Source organism: Drosophila bipectinata, chromosome 3L, assembly GCF_030179905.1.
Source record: "Drosophila bipectinata strain 14024-0381.07 chromosome 3L, DbipHiC1v2, whole genome shotgun sequence".
Lineage (NCBI taxonomy): Eukaryota > Metazoa > Arthropoda > Insecta > Diptera > Drosophilidae > Drosophila > Drosophila bipectinata.
The window spans coordinates 310,504-328,535 of record NC_091738.1 but is presented as its reverse complement, the minus strand read 5'-3'; the positions used below and the strand labels follow the sequence as shown (position 1 = coordinate 328,535).

At 41.5% G+C, this 18,032-nt stretch overlaps 6 protein-coding genes across 12 annotated transcripts; 4 read left to right on the top strand and 2 right to left on the bottom strand.

Annotated features, from left to right (window-relative positions):
* The first annotated feature begins 561 nt into the window (after positions 1 to 561).
* LOC108121487 (DNA replication complex GINS protein PSF1-like) lies at positions 562 to 1,334 on the top strand. Its single transcript, XM_017235606.3, has one exon. The coding sequence runs from the start codon at positions 640 to 642 to the stop codon at positions 1,252 to 1,254; it is 615 nt and encodes a 204-aa protein (XP_017091095.1). The 5' UTR covers positions 562 to 639; the 3' UTR covers positions 1,255 to 1,334.
* A 1,568-nt stretch (positions 1,335 to 2,902) lies between these two features.
* On the top strand, positions 2,903 to 3,675 carry mRpL17 (mitochondrial ribosomal protein L17). The gene is made up of 2 exons (XM_017235634.3): positions 2,903 to 3,178; positions 3,243 to 3,675. Exons 1-2 carry the CDS (start codon positions 2,981 to 2,983, stop codon positions 3,573 to 3,575), a joined length of 531 nt encoding a protein of 176 aa, XP_017091123.1. The 5' UTR covers positions 2,903 to 2,980; the 3' UTR covers positions 3,576 to 3,675.
* On the bottom strand, positions 3,599 to 4,662 carry LOC108121504 (uncharacterized). Its single transcript, XM_070279762.1, has 3 exons — positions 4,357 to 4,662; positions 3,821 to 4,149; positions 3,599 to 3,761 (listed from the first exon to the last, which is right to left on the bottom strand). Exons 2-3 carry the CDS (start codon positions 4,062 to 4,064, stop codon positions 3,715 to 3,717), a joined length of 291 nt encoding a protein of 96 aa, XP_070135863.1. The 5' UTR covers positions 4,065 to 4,149; positions 4,357 to 4,662; the 3' UTR covers positions 3,599 to 3,714.
* Positions 4,663 to 6,427: 1,765 nt separating this feature from the next.
* On the top strand, positions 6,428 to 9,366 carry miple1 (midkine and pleiotrophin 1). The gene is made up of 5 exons (XM_017235633.3): positions 6,428 to 6,538; positions 6,984 to 7,221; positions 7,480 to 7,617; positions 7,689 to 7,868; positions 7,972 to 9,366. Exons 2-5 carry the CDS (start codon positions 7,005 to 7,007, stop codon positions 7,992 to 7,994), a joined length of 558 nt encoding a protein of 185 aa, XP_017091122.1. The 5' UTR covers positions 6,428 to 6,538; positions 6,984 to 7,004; the 3' UTR covers positions 7,995 to 9,366.
* A 1,707-nt stretch (positions 9,367 to 11,073) lies between these two features.
* On the top strand, positions 11,074 to 14,783 carry miple2 (midkine and pleiotrophin 2). 2 transcript variants are annotated; one of them, XM_017235630.3, is made up of 5 exons: positions 11,080 to 11,267; positions 13,117 to 13,598; positions 13,654 to 13,791; positions 14,340 to 14,561; positions 14,616 to 14,783. In XM_017235630.3, the coding sequence occupies exons 2-5, from the start codon at positions 13,133 to 13,135 to the stop codon at positions 14,642 to 14,644; spliced, it is 855 nt and encodes a 284-aa protein (XP_017091119.2). In that variant the 5' UTR covers positions 11,080 to 11,267; positions 13,117 to 13,132; the 3' UTR covers positions 14,645 to 14,783. The 2 variants fall into 2 exon arrangements, with proteins under 2 accessions (XP_017091120.2, XP_017091119.2); XM_017235631.3 differs by lacking the exon at positions 13,654 to 13,791 and having other exon boundaries at positions 11,074 to 11,267.
* A 153-nt stretch (positions 14,784 to 14,936) lies between these two features.
* LOC108121500 (ATP-dependent RNA helicase p62-like) lies at positions 14,937 to 17,380 on the bottom strand. Of its 6 annotated transcripts, none has more exons than XM_070279695.1 (5): positions 17,170 to 17,380; positions 16,958 to 17,045; positions 16,762 to 16,881; positions 15,926 to 16,701; positions 14,937 to 15,871 (listed from the first exon to the last, which is right to left on the bottom strand). In XM_070279695.1, the coding sequence occupies exons 2-5, from the start codon at positions 17,010 to 17,012 to the stop codon at positions 14,975 to 14,977; spliced, it is 1,848 nt and encodes a 615-aa protein (XP_070135796.1). In that variant the 5' UTR covers positions 17,013 to 17,045; positions 17,170 to 17,380; the 3' UTR covers positions 14,937 to 14,974. The 6 variants fall into 6 exon arrangements, with proteins under 6 accessions (XP_070135796.1, XP_070135795.1, XP_070135794.1 ...); XM_070279694.1 differs by having other exon boundaries at positions 16,958 to 17,061; positions 17,174 to 17,380; XM_070279693.1 differs by having other exon boundaries at positions 17,174 to 17,380.
* Positions 17,381 to 18,032: the final 652 nt, after the last annotated feature.

The window sequence follows — 18,032 nt, the reverse complement described above, 5'->3', positions numbered from 1 at the left end:
GATAATGTATAGGGTTGATAAATCATAAGAATATTTATCGATATTCTTTAAACAGTGACTAGGATTTTGTCTTAATTTTTATTAAGTAAATCGGGAATATCACTGTCAGCTCGATCCCGAGCCCAGTCACGACTATTTTTATATTCTATTCCACTTATATTTGACTTGATATTCCATGTTGTAGTTCGGGTGCAACCTGATCTTCTAACTACAAGATATATGGTTGATATATTACAAAATAATGGCAGAAGCATATTTTTATGTTTTTTAATTTAGCCCACTTTATTTTGGGGTTTGGGTTACATCAGAGGTCGGCACTCAATACATTGATATTTATATATTTCAGGATACACATCCTGAGATTCAAATTTTCTGTTCCGATAATTTTACATGGGTATTTTTACATACTATTATTGCTCTTCTCCTGTTTTGAGTTCGAGTAAATTTGAACAATATAATTAATTACCGAGGGAAATATAAACAAAATATATAAGAAGTTTTATGAATGGAAATAGTCTATTGTGTAAATTTTTAAACTAAAGCTATTGATAACAAAAAATCGATTTGCAAGTGTCAGCTCTAGTCTTTGGCCCAAAATTTTACGCGCGCACATCGCTATTGTGGCCAAACAAAACAAAAATGACCCGGTCAAACAAAATGTTTGGCGACAAAGCCTTCGAGCTACTCAAGGAACTGGAGCGTTCATCGCAAACCATACCAGCTTTCGACGATGACGGCGTTCGGCAGGTGCTTGAGGAAATCAAGGCCATATTCGAGGAGAACGTGGCTCAGGCCTCTACATACAACACCTCCGGCGATAGAAGCCTCTGGCCACTGCTGAACTTCCGACACGCAGCTCTACAGAGGAATAAGCGCTGCCTCCTGGCCTACCTCTATGAACGCTGCCAGCGCATCAAGGCCCTGCGCTGGGAGTTTGGACCTATTATCCCGGCTGACATCAAACAGACTCTCTGCGAACCGGAGGTTCAGTTCTTTAACAGCTACTCCAAGTCATTGGCTGCGTACATGTGCAGCGCCGGCTACAGCCAGGGTGCTGGTCAAGGCCTTGACCTAACCAACAACCTGCGTCCGCCAAAATCCCTGTACATAGAAGTTCGCTGCATGGAGGACTATGGAAAGTTTGAGCTTGACGACGGAGAGGTAATCCACCTAAAAAAGAACAGTCAGCACTACCTCCCGCGGGCCCAAGTGGAGTCCCTTGTGCGACAAGGAATCCTGCAGCATATAGCTTAAATCTTTTTTGTAGAAATGATTGTCCAGTAAGATTATTGAACTAGTTGTAAGCTTATTTTTTGATACTTTTCATCTTTGATTAAAGTTTTATACAGTTGGATAAAAGTCTTGTCTTCATATAGTTGTAGTCCCTTAAAATGTACTGTTATTGAACAGATAAAGGGTAGTATATTTAATTTGATTGTTATAAAGATAGAAAAATTGTTCCCGTTAATATAAACTGGAGTTTTTAAAGGCACTTTATGGAAAACAAAATCTATAAATTCGTTACATTTCTTATAATTATTCCTCGTCTCTTCCTTGGAGCTTCCTATTTTGGAGGTAGTATTTTTTATTTGGTTATTATAAAGATAGAAAAATTGGCACCCTTAATGCAAATATTAGTTTATCGAAGGCACTTTATGGAAAACAAAATATATAAATTTCTTCCACTTAAACTGAATCCTCATCTGAATCCTTGATTATTATAAAGATAGAAAAATTATTATTCCAAATATAAGCTTCAGTTTCATGAAATCTAAATCTATAAATTCATTACATTTCTTATAAATATTCATCATCTCTCCAGGAGTTAGGCACTTCATGGATAACTAAATCTATAAATTCGTTACATTTCTTATAATTATTCCTCGTATCTTCCTAGGAGGTTCCTAGGAAGGAGGAGGGCCCTTCATGGAAACCTAAGTCTATAAATTCGTTTAATTTCTCATACTTGATCCTTATCTCTTCCTTTTTGAGATCAAGAATTTTGGGCTTCGGTAGCGTAGCGGGGGCTTTCGAACTCGCTGGCTGCGCCTAGGTGGTGGCTTATTATTGGAATGCTCTTCAGAATCCGATATGAGGTATATTTCATCGACACAGGATCCCATTTTTTTCAGAGTAAAGACGGCTCGATTTCCAGGCACAGCAAGGGCTGATGTTTTGATCCCCAATGTAATGACGGATCCCTCTGTTACAGGGGTCTCAATGGTGTTTTCTACACGTGTGTCGTCAATAAATATTTCTTTCAATTCCGTCTGAGCATTGGAAAAAAAACATTTTTTTGTTTTAAGATTTAGTAATCTAAAAAGTAAAACAGAACTTACCAAAGGTTTTAACATCACTTGATCGTCATCAATGATTAGGTTGGCATGTTTGCGAGCAACTTTATTAAATGGTGCGCAGAGAATAATCTGGCAAAGCGCACTGCTACCTATTACATTATCCCCAGTATGCAGGAAAATCTTTTCGGCCGTAGTTACGTGCTCCAAATACCAGTCACTGGACATCTTGGTGGCCTAGTTCTAAAAGTAAAATTTGTTGATTTCTATAAACAACTTTTCGCCAGGGACGCCGGTAAGCTTTTTTGAGGTGAAATTCAGATCTGGTCTCGTATCATTAAAAATGGCGGATTTTCATATTTCCGCTGCGGGTACTGAAAGAGTGCTGACATTTTTTTAACTTTTTTGCATTAGAGCTAAAGAATAAAGAATGTTTTCTAATAACATATTTTGTAGTAAAAACAATTTATGCATAATGTGAAATGAAGAATTTAATAAAGTTTATTTTTTAGCGACTGGCGCACCTTAGAGACTTAAAATGGAACTTTTCAAAAGTGTAGTGCTTAAAACGTTTTTTTTTATTGGTTATCGATATATAATGATTTCTATCGTTTGAGAGACATCAGCTGTTTCCCGGCGCATTACGTGATATCTTTTGGTTGTAAATTGTTAAATACTCCATTAAAATGAATCAAGCTGATGTTTCAAAGCTTATGTCCCAACTGCGCATAGCAATTAGGCCCAGACATCGGAACTTGAAGAACGTTGATGGGCCGGAAGGACGTCTGCTGAAGCTGCGGAAAACAGTGACTGCGTTGGTGAAGCACGAGAGGATTGAGCTCTTCTATAACCGCGCTGATGAAGCTCGTGGCTATGCTGAATTGGTAAGAAGATTTCGTTTATTTAATGGATAATCTTTTTACAAACCTTTTTGAATCCGTTGTATAGCTTATTTCTAATGCCATACGCCACGGCGACACTCACAATGCTACCATGGAAATGGCGGATTACTGGCTGCTGGAAAAACAGTTGGTACATAAGCTGTTCAAGGTGCTGGTGCCTCGTTACGAGAACTACACTGTCTCCTACACTCGCATGTTCAATGCTCCTAGGACCTATCCTGGTATATACTACAAAAATTCCGTCTTGGAGCTCCGGGGTAATCCATACCCTTCGTTGATAGTGGATCAATCACAAAACAAGAATCTACTGCACAACGTGCTCCTGGACGAAGCGAGGAAAGAGTACCGGCGTAAGAAACTTGCGGAGCTGGCCCAATAGGGCCCATTTTGATTAAAAATACATTTAAGACTTGAGAAGCGCTTTATTATAACTGTTTGTATATTTTAAACCTACAATTTTTGGTCATTATTTTAAACAATCTCTGGTTTACTAGCTATCTCTAAGATCAGACTTGTGGCTACAGCTTGCTAACATTGCAATGACTAAAAAAGTCGGATTTCCAATCTAAAGAATATATAGGTTAATCAAGTTGTTTAATTAGCTCGTTAAAAATTGTTGCTTACCCTTTCCCGTGAAACAAATGTCCCGCAGCATTTCACATTGGCTGTAGAAGAACTGGTGTTCATTCAAAGAAGAGGCACAAATTGGCAGAAACGGATCACAGGTGGATAGGGCCCGACAAGCGGATGCGGAACTACTGACAATCACCGGAATCGAGGCAACAGCCAGAACACAGAGCAGCAAACATATAACCGAAACCGTGAGGAACCAATACCACTTATTCGTCGGATTATACGTAACGAGCATCTTGTTGAAAGAGGAGTTGCACCATATCAGCCTCAACAGACTAAGGAGGGGCTGTCGTTAAGCCGGAGTACGCACAAACAACGTGCTATATGAAGAGATTTTTTTCTTTAATTTATATACATGTGCTATGTATTTCTCACGCGGTCACAGATTGTTCAGAGCCACTGGCTGACTATCCAACAACTGATAACCACTCGGGGGAGACCTAAGCGCTGATGCATGCTAATTCGAGGGAACGCGAGGGTTGTCATGACAACCATCGCACCGGCCAAAGAATCAATGATAACTTTACCTCCACTTTACATGCATGGTCTGGGGGGGGCTTTTGTTTCCCGGATTTTATACTCCCGGAATTTTGGTATGAATGGGGTTGCTCAACCAGCCGGAATACCGGCTTTGTTCGTTGGTCTTTCACTTACTGGTTGGAATATAAATGGGTCGGTGTCGGTCCAGTTTAAGCGACAAGTGGTCTGTGCGAGGTACGGAACTGAAATGTGCAGATTTCCCCAAGCATTCATATGATTGTTTAATGAGTCACCGCCAAGAGGCAGCTTTGTTTTGGATTAAGAAATGAATACCGGTGTTTGGAGGAAATTCTGTGATTCAACTGACTCATCCAAACAATGGAACAACTCTCTAGTTTTAAGTCGGCCTTCTTATGCTCTGGGAGATACTAATGCATGTGAGATTTATTTTTTAAATTTAAACCTCAGTATATTTTTGTGCTGAGACTATTTGAATAATTTGTTTACTTCTTTGTTATAGCAATATTTGTGCAAATCATCATCCGATCACAACAGATTTCTAAAACATAATATTTTTAAAATTTTTCGTGTTATTTGCAAGGAATTATAAATGCAAGGAATTTATAAAGTTCATAGTTTAAAAAGTTTATAGCTTTAACTTTAAGAAGGGTATATGGACATTTAATATGCGATGGGATGGGATACTGAGGCCCCACCCATTTGATTACTTTTGCTTGTTTTTATGAAAGTTCAGCTTTCTTTAAAGTTCTCCATGCCATTTGAAGGACTCTTTTCATCACGCCAGATTCAGCTTCAGCTGCCACTTAAAGACATTGCCGCTGGAAATCACTCTGGGACATAATATGGGTCAAGTGAATAGCATACTCTTTTATGGCGACTAATGGGACTGTTGCGGTGCAATTTGAAACTTATGGCCCTGTAATACAGTGAGGCACTTATTGATTTTTATAGACTTGGCCCGCGTATGCCAGCAACCAAAGTCAATCAAGATGTAGTCATTAGAGGGGTTTCTGGCCGAGAAAACTCCTGGCAACGTCATCAACTTCCTGGTTAAAGGTGCGGTTACCGGTTTCCATCCTGGCCGCCAGGTGACGCCTGGCTGGGGCATGTTGGTTTGGGTCGGGTCGAGCCTGGTCGGGTCAGGTGACTTAATTACATTTGCATTATTAAATTTTATGACAGCTGTTGGACTCAATAACGCCTACATACTGACCCCGGGATGATGTTGGTTACGACGCGTCGCTGTGCAATTAAGCTGGCCGAAGGCTGCTCGTCCTGTTGTGTCCTTTTCCGCTTCATTTGTCGCCAATTTGCCAACGGGCCTGGCGTTTCCCTTAAAGTACCATTTCCCTTGAATTGGAAAAAGGCACATAGTCTGGCTATTTACAACAACAGGTGATTGATGGCTCGCTGTAAGGGTGAATCCAATCCATGCTGGTCAAGATTACTCAGTGTTTATGAGGCGTAAACTTGATGAAATGCTGATACCTAGCTCCTACATATGGACGCAATGCTTTTCCAATTTTCTTTATATACATTTATATATACATAAGTGTATATGGATGGGAACGGTGCATTGACTTTGCGACCACAATTGGCATGGGTGGGGCTGGCATAATGCCATTGTGAGTCCGCCTTGCTCAATTGAGTTAAAGGTTTGGCTGCCAGGACACTGATTGCACACGTACAAGGACATTGGTGATTGAATAAACATTGAGGCAGCCCAACCCAGGTACGGTGCAACCAAGTCTGACTTCCCCTAAATGAGTCATGATAAAATTTTTTTGGGGGGGGGGGGGGAATATCTGTGAAATAAATTATGAGCCTTTGGTTGAGCGCCGGCAGCTTGCAGGACATTTATTATCAGGACAGGAGCCAGAGACAGAGCCAAAAAGCTACTTGGCCATCACAGCATTCGCGTTAAAAATAGAATGTAAAATATTTATATGCAGAAACATGCGCAGCAGCTCATTGATAAAAGCCCAGGAATTGCTGCGCGCACCCTCTCTCGCACGAGCCACGAGCCACGAGAGAAAGGGCTGGCTGCTCCTTTGACGAGCATAGAATCCTGCAGGATATTATACATGCCGTGGCCTTTTATGCTGCTGTCCTTATATCTTCCCATTCAGTTTCGAAGAGTCGCGCATCGAGAGCAGTTGGATACAAAATCAGAGTCGTTCTGGAGTTGTTTTGTGTGTATATCTAACGGTTAGTCCTTCACTTTGTGTGTGAAAAAATTGGAATTGTGTCCAAAAAATATATAAATAAAAATTGGTTCTGAAAACGAAAATGTCTGCTCAAAATGAAAAGCTCAAAATACGAAAGATTGTGATTAAATTGAATAAAATTGTGGTATTCGAAATATATACATACATATATAATTAAAATGGGAGCATACTTCAAAGATGCTTCATGGCTCCCTTGGAATCGGTGGATGTATCTTGAAATACGAGGCGGGCAGGGCAATTGCGTCGTTTTATTTTTCTCCTCCGAAAATTTGAGTCTATGATTATATACCAATTATTTTCGGATGACTATAACCCTAATACATACACTTTTTCCGCTATCCTTTACTGCCACGTAAAAGTCTCTACCTTTTTTCCCCACTAAAGTATGGGATTTTCACCCCCGCACTTCAATTTTTTTTCCGCAGCATCCAAGTCAGAGTCACACCATGAGACATAATTATAACGCGATTTTGCTGGCAGCGTTCCTGACATGGTCGGGGGTGTTGTGTAGCACAGTCCTGGCCACAACGGAGGGCCAAGAAACCCCTCTGGCACTTCCGGTGGCGGAGCAGACCCAGCCCACCACAGCCATCCAGGGGGAGGTGTGGGAGGAGGACGATCATGAGGTCTTAATCCGAAACGAACGTGGCACCAAGAGTGATGGTAAGTTATCGGAAATCTTTCAGTTTCTTAGGTATATCTCTCTTAAAACATAACATAGAACGGAAGATTTATTGACTTTATTTTGGATTGAAAACAGCTTACCTAAATATGTAAATAAAAACCTTGAAAGTAAAACTTTAATAAGATTTAATTTTTAGTAAAAATAGTACGTAAAAAATATATAGTTGTAGAAATTTCCCTTTTGTTGCTTAACATTAATAAAACATTAAGTTGATTTATTTTCATATCTTTTTAAAGGCCTGTCCTGTCGATATGGCAAGAATCCTTGGACCGAGTGTGACACAAAGACCAATACGCGATCCAGGACATTGACACTGAAGAAGGGAGATCCAGCATGCGACCAAACGCGTACTATTCAGAAGAAATGTAAAAAAGGTAATTATTGCGATTTTATATTTTCATCTTTTGCTCTATTTCCGGTTTTAAAATATTCCTAATATCTACAGCTTGCCGGTATGAGAAGGGTTCCTGGTCGGAGTGCGCCACTGGGCAGATGACCCGGGCCGACAAGCTAAAGACGAGCAGTGATCCTTCCTGCGAAGCAACGCGAGTAATCAAGAAGAACTGCAAGCCCGGAAAGTCCAAGGATAAGAGTGCCAAAGAGCAGCGCAAGAACAAGGACAAAGGTGAGTCTAACAGCTCGGTTTAATAATAAAAAAATAAAAAAAAGCTACTATTTAAAAATATTAAATGACATTTTTGTAACTTTTTCCTCCAACTTAAATGCAGCCGCTCGCAAAGGACGCGTTTAAGTGATTTCGTAACCTATTTAATTTTAAATGCCCCGTGTTGGTTTGCAGCCTTGCAAACGATTTAAGTTATACTGATTTTTTAATATATTTATAAACAGATAAATCGTAACGACATTAACTGTCTGCTATGTATACCCGTAAAGCATTTTAATTAAATGCACATATTGATTAAATGTTGTAGTTTGGTTTCCAAGCAAACGATACACTTAATATAAACAGCAGTACGTTCAATTGTAAAACATAATAGTAACTTTTGCGAAATTAAAAACATATTTATGCAATGCAAATAAAAGATATATTCATACAATACCATACATACATAAAATACCCTAAAATAATTTAGTTTACTCCAAAGACAACAAAATACATACAGAAAGCATAAATAAATTAAAGTAATTCCCTTAAAAAATTATGATAAAACGAAGCAGTCTGACATTTTAAACCGCAACCCGAGACTTGTCACAAAAACTTAGCAGAGTTGTTCTTCAATTGAATTTTGAAATAATATTAACCGTAAATCTAAAACAAAACATTTAATCAGATTATTGGTGTACAATTTTTTGGCAAATATCAGCTTCCGATTCTGATCTCAAGAAAAAGCAGAACGATGCTATATATTGCGAAAAGAAAACCAACAACGGAAATTAAATAATGAAATCAAAGAAAACCGGTAAAAAGTTTGTCATTCGCAGATAATAAACAATTAAAAACCAAAAACACTTAGTGTAAATATTGTAAAAAAACAAAAATATAAAACCCTACTATAATGTATGTATGAATGAGGCAGGATTGGCGATCCTTCGCCCGTATCCTTGCTGCATTGTAGGCGATTGGCATTTTAAAGTAGTTTACAACTCATTCTCACTGGAAGTTTTGATTCCATCTTCGCCAAAAAAAAGAAACAAAAACCACAAAAAAATTTAAAACACACAAGTCGAAATACCGGCAGACATACATACATACATACTCGTACATATTTTGATCCAAAGTTGTACCATTTCCAAGATATGGTTTACCTTTTTAATAAAAACATATAAACTTAGAACGTTAACTACGACTTAATGTATTTGCCTGTAAGCAGTTTTACAACATACCCCCTTACTAACTTACAGCAGAAATGAAACAAAAACAGAAACAGAAACATAAACAGAAAAGCTCGCTCACAGCATGCAAATCCACAAAAACCTAGGGGTTTTTATTCCACAAGGACGAGAGGAGCAAATACACAACCACTTTTTCCCAAGAAAAAAACTAAAAAATAAAAAATTATGTGAAATTTGTTTACGTACGTATACATGCAGACGCATACAACATAAGAAAACAAAAACAAAAAGTAACTGAACTTTAATAAATACAAATATTACGGAATAAACCGTTCAATCATTTTTGAAGGGTTCCCAAGGGTGAGTTTTAAAGATAGTACTGACGGTCGTCCAAGTAAGTTATAAGCAGCACTCGTAGGCTACTATATAGGGTATATATATTCCATATGTACTAAAAGATATCAGATACTTTGGGCGTTGCATGCTGCTTCGTCACTGGAGTTTCACTCCCTTCAAGAGGTTTATTTTGTTTGATGGTTGTTACGAAATTGTCTATTATTTTAGATGGATTTAAATCCGATTTATATCCGATTTATATCATTAAATCGCCTAAATTTGCTGGATTGCTAAAGCATCTTTCGGCTTGTTTGTTGTGCTGGTCTTTAAGTTCGTTCTCTTCATTGTTGTCCATAGAAACAAACGACCATGCGCACATCAGGTTCCGTGAGATGAAAAATTGAATCCGTCGTTGCAGTGGCGGAAAAGGCGATAAGAACCGTATAGTTTTCGGGTAAGAGGCGGATGTGCCTGTCCGGATATACATACCTACATACACATATATGGAGCATCGCAATGGATCCGGCAGTTCAAACTTATTGTTATCATGCAGAAGGTAGATGGGCTCAGATACAGGTTGAAAAGGACAACAGGCTTTTATTAAATAGTTTTCGGCCTTTGAAAAGTTCTTGCCGATAGTTTTGGAACAGAAGACGCAATATAGTTCAAGACGCAATATCTCGGGGGCGCGAGTACTGGGTATCGGCCAGTCTTTAGGCGCGTACTCCGCATTCCACCGAGTCCCTTTTGAAATCCATTTTGGCCAGCATGCATTTATTTACGGGCCTGGCTGTTTATTTTCCGAAATAACATCTCACTCGCCGAGAAATCACTCAAAACTTGTTTTGTATTGAGCACTCGCAGCATGGAGGAAGCGAAATGGAGCTGAGACCTGGAATCTCTGCTCTCGCCGATACCCCGGTGTGCTCAAACATGTTTAGTGCTGTATCTACTTGTATTTTGATATACATAATTGTAAAACCCGAAGAACTCGGCGACTTTACTCTGGTTACACAATGCGTGGTCATTGTTTACATTCCGTAAAAGTACACACATACAGAACGAGTATGGGGTGTAGCTGAGAATGCACCCAGATAAATCAGAGGCTTATCTTATCAGTGATATAGGCAGTGCTGCGAGGCACATTTATTGATTGTGTGTACATATTTATGGCCATTGCCTGAGATTAATTAGTCTAAAAGGAGGCTCTCGTCTCCGCACGGCATCCCCCGTTGCCGCAGCCGGAGCCGTAATGCACTCTTCCCGCCCCATCAATCATCATGGGAATGCTTGTATTTTCTATTTTCCTCGCTGATAAGACGCCTGTTTATATTTATTTTTAAAATCGACTCTATTTAAGGGCTCTGGAAAAGTCATACACTGTCAGTGAACCATGGGGCGATAGCTAAGCAAAGAGAAAACAACTTGCTTTCCACCATCCCGAGATATTTACTAAAAAATATGCAAAGCATGCTTTTTATCTGGGAGAGCGAGCTACGCACTAAGATACTCCGTGGTCTTGGCAAAAATCAACACTCCTTTAGCCGGCACATAGCCCGCTGAGGTGGTGTCCAGACTTTTCTCTCTGTGCACATATGTATCTTGAATCTCTCCGCCGCTCGCTCGCCCTCACTTCCTCCCAACGTATCTCTCGGGTGAGCGGAATTTCGAGCGCATTTGGAGCCCGGTTGCGTTCAAAGGCATTTCGCCTACTCAGTCTGCTCCGAACGAGCGTGACGATCGCAAGCCGCCTCAGTCTTAGGAAAACGATTTGCTCAAGGTGTTCCTTTGTGCTTTGTGGTAACCAAAAAAAAAGTAACTTGCAACTTGCACCTGAAACCGAAACCCAAACCGCCTCGCGCCGCCTCCTCTCCCCACATCTCTGGAGACTTGAGTGAGTTTTATCTTGTGCCTTATTTTATGCGATTAGTGCGCGCGCAGCATTCGACACCACCCCAATCCCGCAATCCTGCAGAGAATCGCGTCGAGTGAAAACTACCATATAAGAGTAACCCCAAACGGATAGCGAATGCAGGCTGGAGGTAGGCGGTTGCCTGGTCCAAATTTAATTCAGAAACTCAAGTGCATTTTCCATTTGCTAATGCTGTACAGACATTTCTTGTCCACATGTTGACCAGATGTGTTACCATATTTTGTTTGGCTGAGATTTCCGTGTTTTTTAAACCATTATGGGCTTACATGTGTTTGATTTTGTGGTGGAATTTATGTCATCAAATCAGGCTGCTAATTTTATTTTATAGTATAGTAGGCTAATCTTATAAAGCTTCCTGTCCAGTGCAGTTTACCACAGATTACCACAAATGGTAGTCGTCGGGACTCGAATGATCGAACTAATGTCTTGAGGGAATAATAAACCCGAACTCTATGGAGCTATACTCCGCAGAAGGTCTAATGTACATGGTGGGTCTTTTATCAAAGGGACTTGGTGGGTCATTATATCCTGCTTGGTGCTGGAGGCCCTCTTTTCTGCCTATAGGAGAAAAAGAGCTTTACGAGTATGTGCCGTGATTTTTTGGGAGACAGGGTGTAGTGAACCTTCCCAGTGTTTCCTGGGGAAGTAGGTTTCCTTGTTATAGGGTATCATCCACTACTCCCAGACCAGGACAGTTGTCAGTTTTATAGCAGTCAGACTACTGCTTTTTGTTGCGAAATCGGGATCAGTACGCGGAGTATGGTTTGCTTTCGGTCTGGTTATTCCAGGAATCCGAGTCATGGGTAATACCTAAGTCCTGTTCGGAGGTGCTGCCAGAGATGCTCATGTCGCTCGCTTTATAAGAAATATCGTCCACTACAGAGGAAGTTTGGTCAGAATTGGTTTCTTTGATGTGAGTTTCGGAGCGAGATATTCTGATGTTTGGAATATTCTTAAATTTAATGTTTACTCTTATAGTATCGAGTTAAAACTGAGGCTGATGGCATTGGATGTTTGGCTGGAAATGTGTTTGGTTACTAGATCGTGCCTTTTCAAGAAATAACGTCATTCCGAAATCAGATAAAGGGAGAAACGAGAACCTAGAAGAGAATGGGTCGTGCGATTTTGAAACAAACAAGGTGCTTGAATACACAGAAACCAATCTAACAATAACAACAGTCGCTCGAGTCGGCTGCCAAAGGGGTCATGTGTCGGTTACTCGAACCAAACTGCCTGCGATGCGATTTTATTATTTTTTTGGCCCCCAAAGGGACGGACAATTTATGGCTTATATGCTGCTGGAGCGTCCACATACACACACATGCTAATTGCACACACATACACTTACAGAAGTAATCTCGGACGCTATCGATTGGATTCTGAAGTGGTCATGACTTCGACTCCCGTATTCCGTGCTCCGTATCCATATCCGTTCGTTTATGGGTTATGACAAACTGCCGAAAGAACATTTTTGCTAATAGGAAATTTTTGTTGATTTATTTTTGGATTGAATACATTTATTGGGAAAAGGGTTGAGTCTGGGGGTCCTTTAAAGGCGTCACATGAAAATGTAATCGATAACGCTAATTCTTACATATGAATTGTTAAGAGAAGAATGGAAAGATGGAGGAAGGTTTAAATATGCTGAAAATAGATTATTTTTTATTATTTACATATATGTATGATATGTTTGATTTATAAATCTATTTTATACATCCCTCTATCGAGCCCCCTGGTTCTTTAGCCACCTAAAATACCTAAAATAAAATGGTACCTAAAATACAATGATGGCAATTGAAATACTTTTCAGAAATCACCATTAAGCCATGAATCTCATACTGAAAGTGACCACCTTTGTTCAGCTGGCGCTGCTAGTAATGCTGGCTCAGATTCCCGGGACCATTCAAGGTAAAGAAGTAACCGGTGATGGTGTTCGCCTGGTAATGAAGACCCAATCGGGTAACATTATGCACCTGCGAGCGGCCCGAGGAGCTCTGGAGGAGGAACCCGCATCTGTGGCAGGCTCAGCATCGGAGACGCATCGAGGCAGGAAGAACCGAAAACTGAACAAGTCCGAGGATCATCTTCAAACGGGTGGGGGTCACAAGTCAGGCAACAGAAAGCCCCAGTCGAACGCGGACAACGCCCAGCCTGCTCAGCCAAAGCACAAGCAAGGACACAACAAGAACTCCGAGAAGCAACATCGTCAAGGAGATGCCCAGCAGAAGCAACAGCACGGACACCACAGACCCGGCAAGAAAGCAGGAGCCGCTGGAAAGAACCCCGAGAACGGTAGGGTATTAAATTAGGGGTATTTTAAAAACATATTAGAACATATTCATTGCAGCATCCTCTTGTCGGTATGCCAAGAGCGCCTGGTCGGAGTGCGATGCCAAAACCAATATGCGCACCAGGGTGTTGTCGTTGAAGAAGGGGGAGCAGAACTGTCTTCCCACCAGGACAATTCAGAAAAAGTGCAAGAAAGGTGGGTTGAGTACAGCTGAGTTTGAGTGTGGGCTTTGTTTAACATTTAGTGGTCCAAAATAAAGCTACAATACTATTGAAAGAGCATTATGGCAGTTCTAAGGTGGACTTTTCTAAAAGCATAACATTCCCATCAGTTCCCAATTTCCACAATTTCTCTATAATCATCTCCTACGCCTTTAAACACATTTTGATTCATTTAAGCCAACTCATTATAACGTCTAATTAGGCCCAAAGGCATTTGCTGTTGCCCGTTCCGATTTCAATTTCAGTTTCAGCTCAATTTCTCGTTGACCTATTTACGCGCCATGTCTGTAAATCGAATGGCATCTTTAGCCGCAGTCCTTAAAGCCTTTTGGCAGCAGCATAGGCCCTCCAATTAGAGGCGAAAAGAATGGGTTCCAGCGGCAATGCTTGAACAACGACCTCCTCCCCCATTAATGCTCTCAATTAAGTTGGCCTTTTGCGCAAAATGCCGCATTTCCTGTAGCCCCCAGCCCGAAACAATAGAATGGCAAACATTTTACTCGAAATCATTATTTTGTTTAGGCTGCCGATACGAGAAGGGAACCTGGTCGCCATGCAACAACGGCCAAATGACCAGGGAGGATAAGCTTCAGACGGAGGCCAACGGTGGACAGGCCAGTGACCAGAGCTGCGATGCCGTGCGAAAGGTCAACAAGAAGTGCAAGCCGGCAGGAAACTCTGGCGAAAGAAAGCACAACAACGGCTCCAATCGCAACCAAAAAGAGAGGAAACAGAAGGAGAAAGGTACTATCCATTATTTGAGTCACAAATCCGTATAATAATCCTTCTTTTTGGCAGGGTCTCGCCGTCTCTCGTCCAACGTTTGAGTCTAAGCCTTAAGAAAAACACACCCACACAATCAAAACAAATTAATAGAAATAATTTTATAAACGGTTTTATAGAATTTAGTCATATATTTTTGTAAAAACATTCAAAACATGGTTTTTCATTTATATCTTTTAGAGATTATGCATTGTTTTATTCGAAAACTTCTTAAAAATTAGATGGAACAAAAATTAATGGTTTTGAACAAAAATGAAATTTGATTTGATGGAAGCTTCAGTCACTTAGCTTTTAAACAAAAGATTAGTCCCTTGTTATGCAGATTGGGCAAATGTGATGGAACGTATTGGATATGGATTAGTCCTCAGATCAAGTTAACGTTGGTTATTGGAAGACAAGTTACCAGGACCGCCGCCGAACGAGGCATTCGATGATCCTGCGAATCCTCCGCCGCCCCCTCCTCTGTGGTTTGAAAACGATTCTGAATTGTAACTTCTGCCTCCACCTTGGGAGCTATTGTTGATGTTATTAAATCCAGTAGACCTAGAGCCGAAACCACTACTGCCACTTCCTCCACCTCCACCAAATCTTCCTGGCGTGGAATTGAAGTTGTTGAATCCACCTGACCTACCGGCACCGCCGCCTCCGCTATTGAATCTTCCACCACCTCCTTGATTGCCCATTCTATTGGAACCTCTGCCACCTCGATTGCGATCTCTGCCCCCTCCAGCATCGCGGGCCAAGCTCTCCAGTTCCGGATTCACATTCTGATTGGCCTCGCGCAGAATTTCTATCAGCGCCCGGGCACATTTGGCATTCTTGCGCGTGAAGAAGGCATACGACGTACCTGTCGAGTGCTGTCGACCTGTACGCCCAATGCGATGCACATAGTCCTCCGAGGACTGCGGAAAATCAAAATTAATGACATACTTGATGCCATCGACGTCGAGTCCACGAGCGGCTACATCGGTGGCCACTAAAATATTGTGTCTCCCGTTCCGGAAATCATTTAGAACACTGTCCCGGTCCATTTGGGATTTGTCCCCGTGAATGGAGCCCACTCCAACACCAAAGGCGTTGATGAAGCGCGCCAGTTCGTCGACCTTCTTCTTGGTGGCCACAAATATAATAATTTTTCCCGGCGCATTGGACTGGTCATAGATATGGGACAAAAGATCCTTCAGCTTGCCTCCTTTTTCATGCTCGGCACATACCTCAACAAACTGGCGGATATTGTGGTTGGCTGATAGCTCCAAAGAACCGATATTTATCTAAAAGAACACAAATTTTTATACTCGATCAGTCTTTAATATCAGCCTGCCCACCTGTATGTAGTTGCCCAGAAAATCCTCGGCAAGTTTGCGTACTTCCTTGGGCCACGTGGCACTCCACATTAGAATCTGGCGGTCTGGGCGAATCTGTCCCAGGATTTTCCGTATTTGCTGCTCAAAGCCCATGTCCAACATGCGATCGGCTTCGTCCAGGACCAAGTACGTGCACCTCTTCAGATTTGTTGCCCCGCCTTGTAAAAAGTCCAACAATCGTCCTGGCGTAGCAATCACAATCTGCACTCCACGTTCCAGATCATTGGCCTGCCTTGAGCGCGGTGCCCCACCAAAGATACACGTATTCCTCACATAGGCACTCGAGCCAAAGTCATTGGCCACCGACTGGATCTGCTGGGCCAGTTCTCGAGTGGGGGCCAAGACTAGGGCGATTGGACCGTCACCACGCTGCAACGGCTGCTGGCCGTTGATGTGCAGAATGGCGGGCAGGATGAAGGCTAGGGTCTTTCCGGAACCTGTCTTGGCTATACCCACCATGTTGTGGCCAGACATGGCTATCGGCCAGGCCTGGGCCTGGATGGGCGTGGGTTCCGTGTAGCGTTGTCGGCGAATCTCGTTCATGCAGTAGTCGGGTAGGCAGACTTCGTCGAAATTCTGGACAGGATTAGGCGCCTGGCCACGAACAGTTATCTGGTGTTGGCCTCTATACGCTTCCACATCCTGGGCAGAACGATTTCGGGTGGTTGGATGCTCCCGATAAAACTGTTTCTCGAAGGGAGTCAACCTTACCTCTGTCCAGTTGACGCCACGTAGGTCTAAATGACAATATATATAAAGTAATTTCACGTATAATAATTTTTTGGTTGTATTCTTACCCGAAAAATTATCATTAAAACCTCCTCCTCCCCCGCCACCACCTCCTCCACCACGATTGAATCCTCCGCCTCCGTTTCTGCGTCGGGGACTGCCGCGTCTGTCACGTCTATCTACGCGGCCTGAATGCACTGAAAAATGGTTAGACCATATAGATCCAGATATTTTGGATTTAAAACAGCAGTCCAATCCACTCACCTCCTCCACCGCCCCCGCCAAATCCTCGATTAAAGCTGCTGCGTGGTGGCGCCATCGTTTTCAGGGTCTCCCTGCTGCGAAGCCTTCCCTGCCGGTAAAAATAACTTTACTCTATTTAGATAGTAAATTCCGAAGGCCCAGGCATTCACTCCGAAAACTATTCCTTACGTGCTGCTTAAATTGTATGCTATGAAAGTTAATTTTCTAGCTACCTACTTATTTTTCTAAAAAGAGTTTTATCAGCCGTATCGTTATTTCCAGTGTCACAGTTCTAAGGAATTTGATAGGGTTGTTGTTAATATCCATGTATCGATATACTTTTTATACAAATGATACTTTATATCGTGATATGGATTTTTCCTTAAACTCGAAAATAATTGTTTTTTTGTTGTATATTTTAGGAGTTTTTTAACTCTTGTTGGTCGAAAAGCTCTTAATTTAATGCTAAGTGGCAGCACTAGGATCCATAGGGCTGCCAGAAAATTGGGCTGGCGTCAGCACGAGATTTATCGATATCAAGTTTCGAAGTATTGCCACGTTTGAAACTTGGCGGTTTGATATATTTTGTAGTAGGCTTTTGATGCAGAATGGTGGAGAATCGATCCAGAAATCGTTTAAGATACTCCGCTTGAGAATCGGATAAGAATTGGGAAAAATATAGCCATAACTGTGGGCCATATAGGGGAAAACTCCACTTTCAAGTGATCCCATCACGAGAAATGGACAAAAAATTAAAAAAATATTTTTTCTCAGGATTTTGATGCAGAATGGTGGAGAATCGATCCAGAAACCGTTTAAGGTATTCCGCTTGAGAATCGGATGAGAATTGGGAAAGATATAGCCATCACTGTGGCCCATATAGGGGAAAACCCCATTTTCAAGGGATCCCATCACGAAAAATGGACGAAAAATCTAAAAAATATTTCATCTCAGGATTTTGATGCAGAATGGTGGAGAATCGATCCAGAAACCGTTTAAGGTATTCCGCTTGAGAATCGGATGAGAATTGGGAAAGATATAGCCATCACTGTGGGCCATATAGGGGAAAACCCCATTTTCAAGGGATTTCATCGCG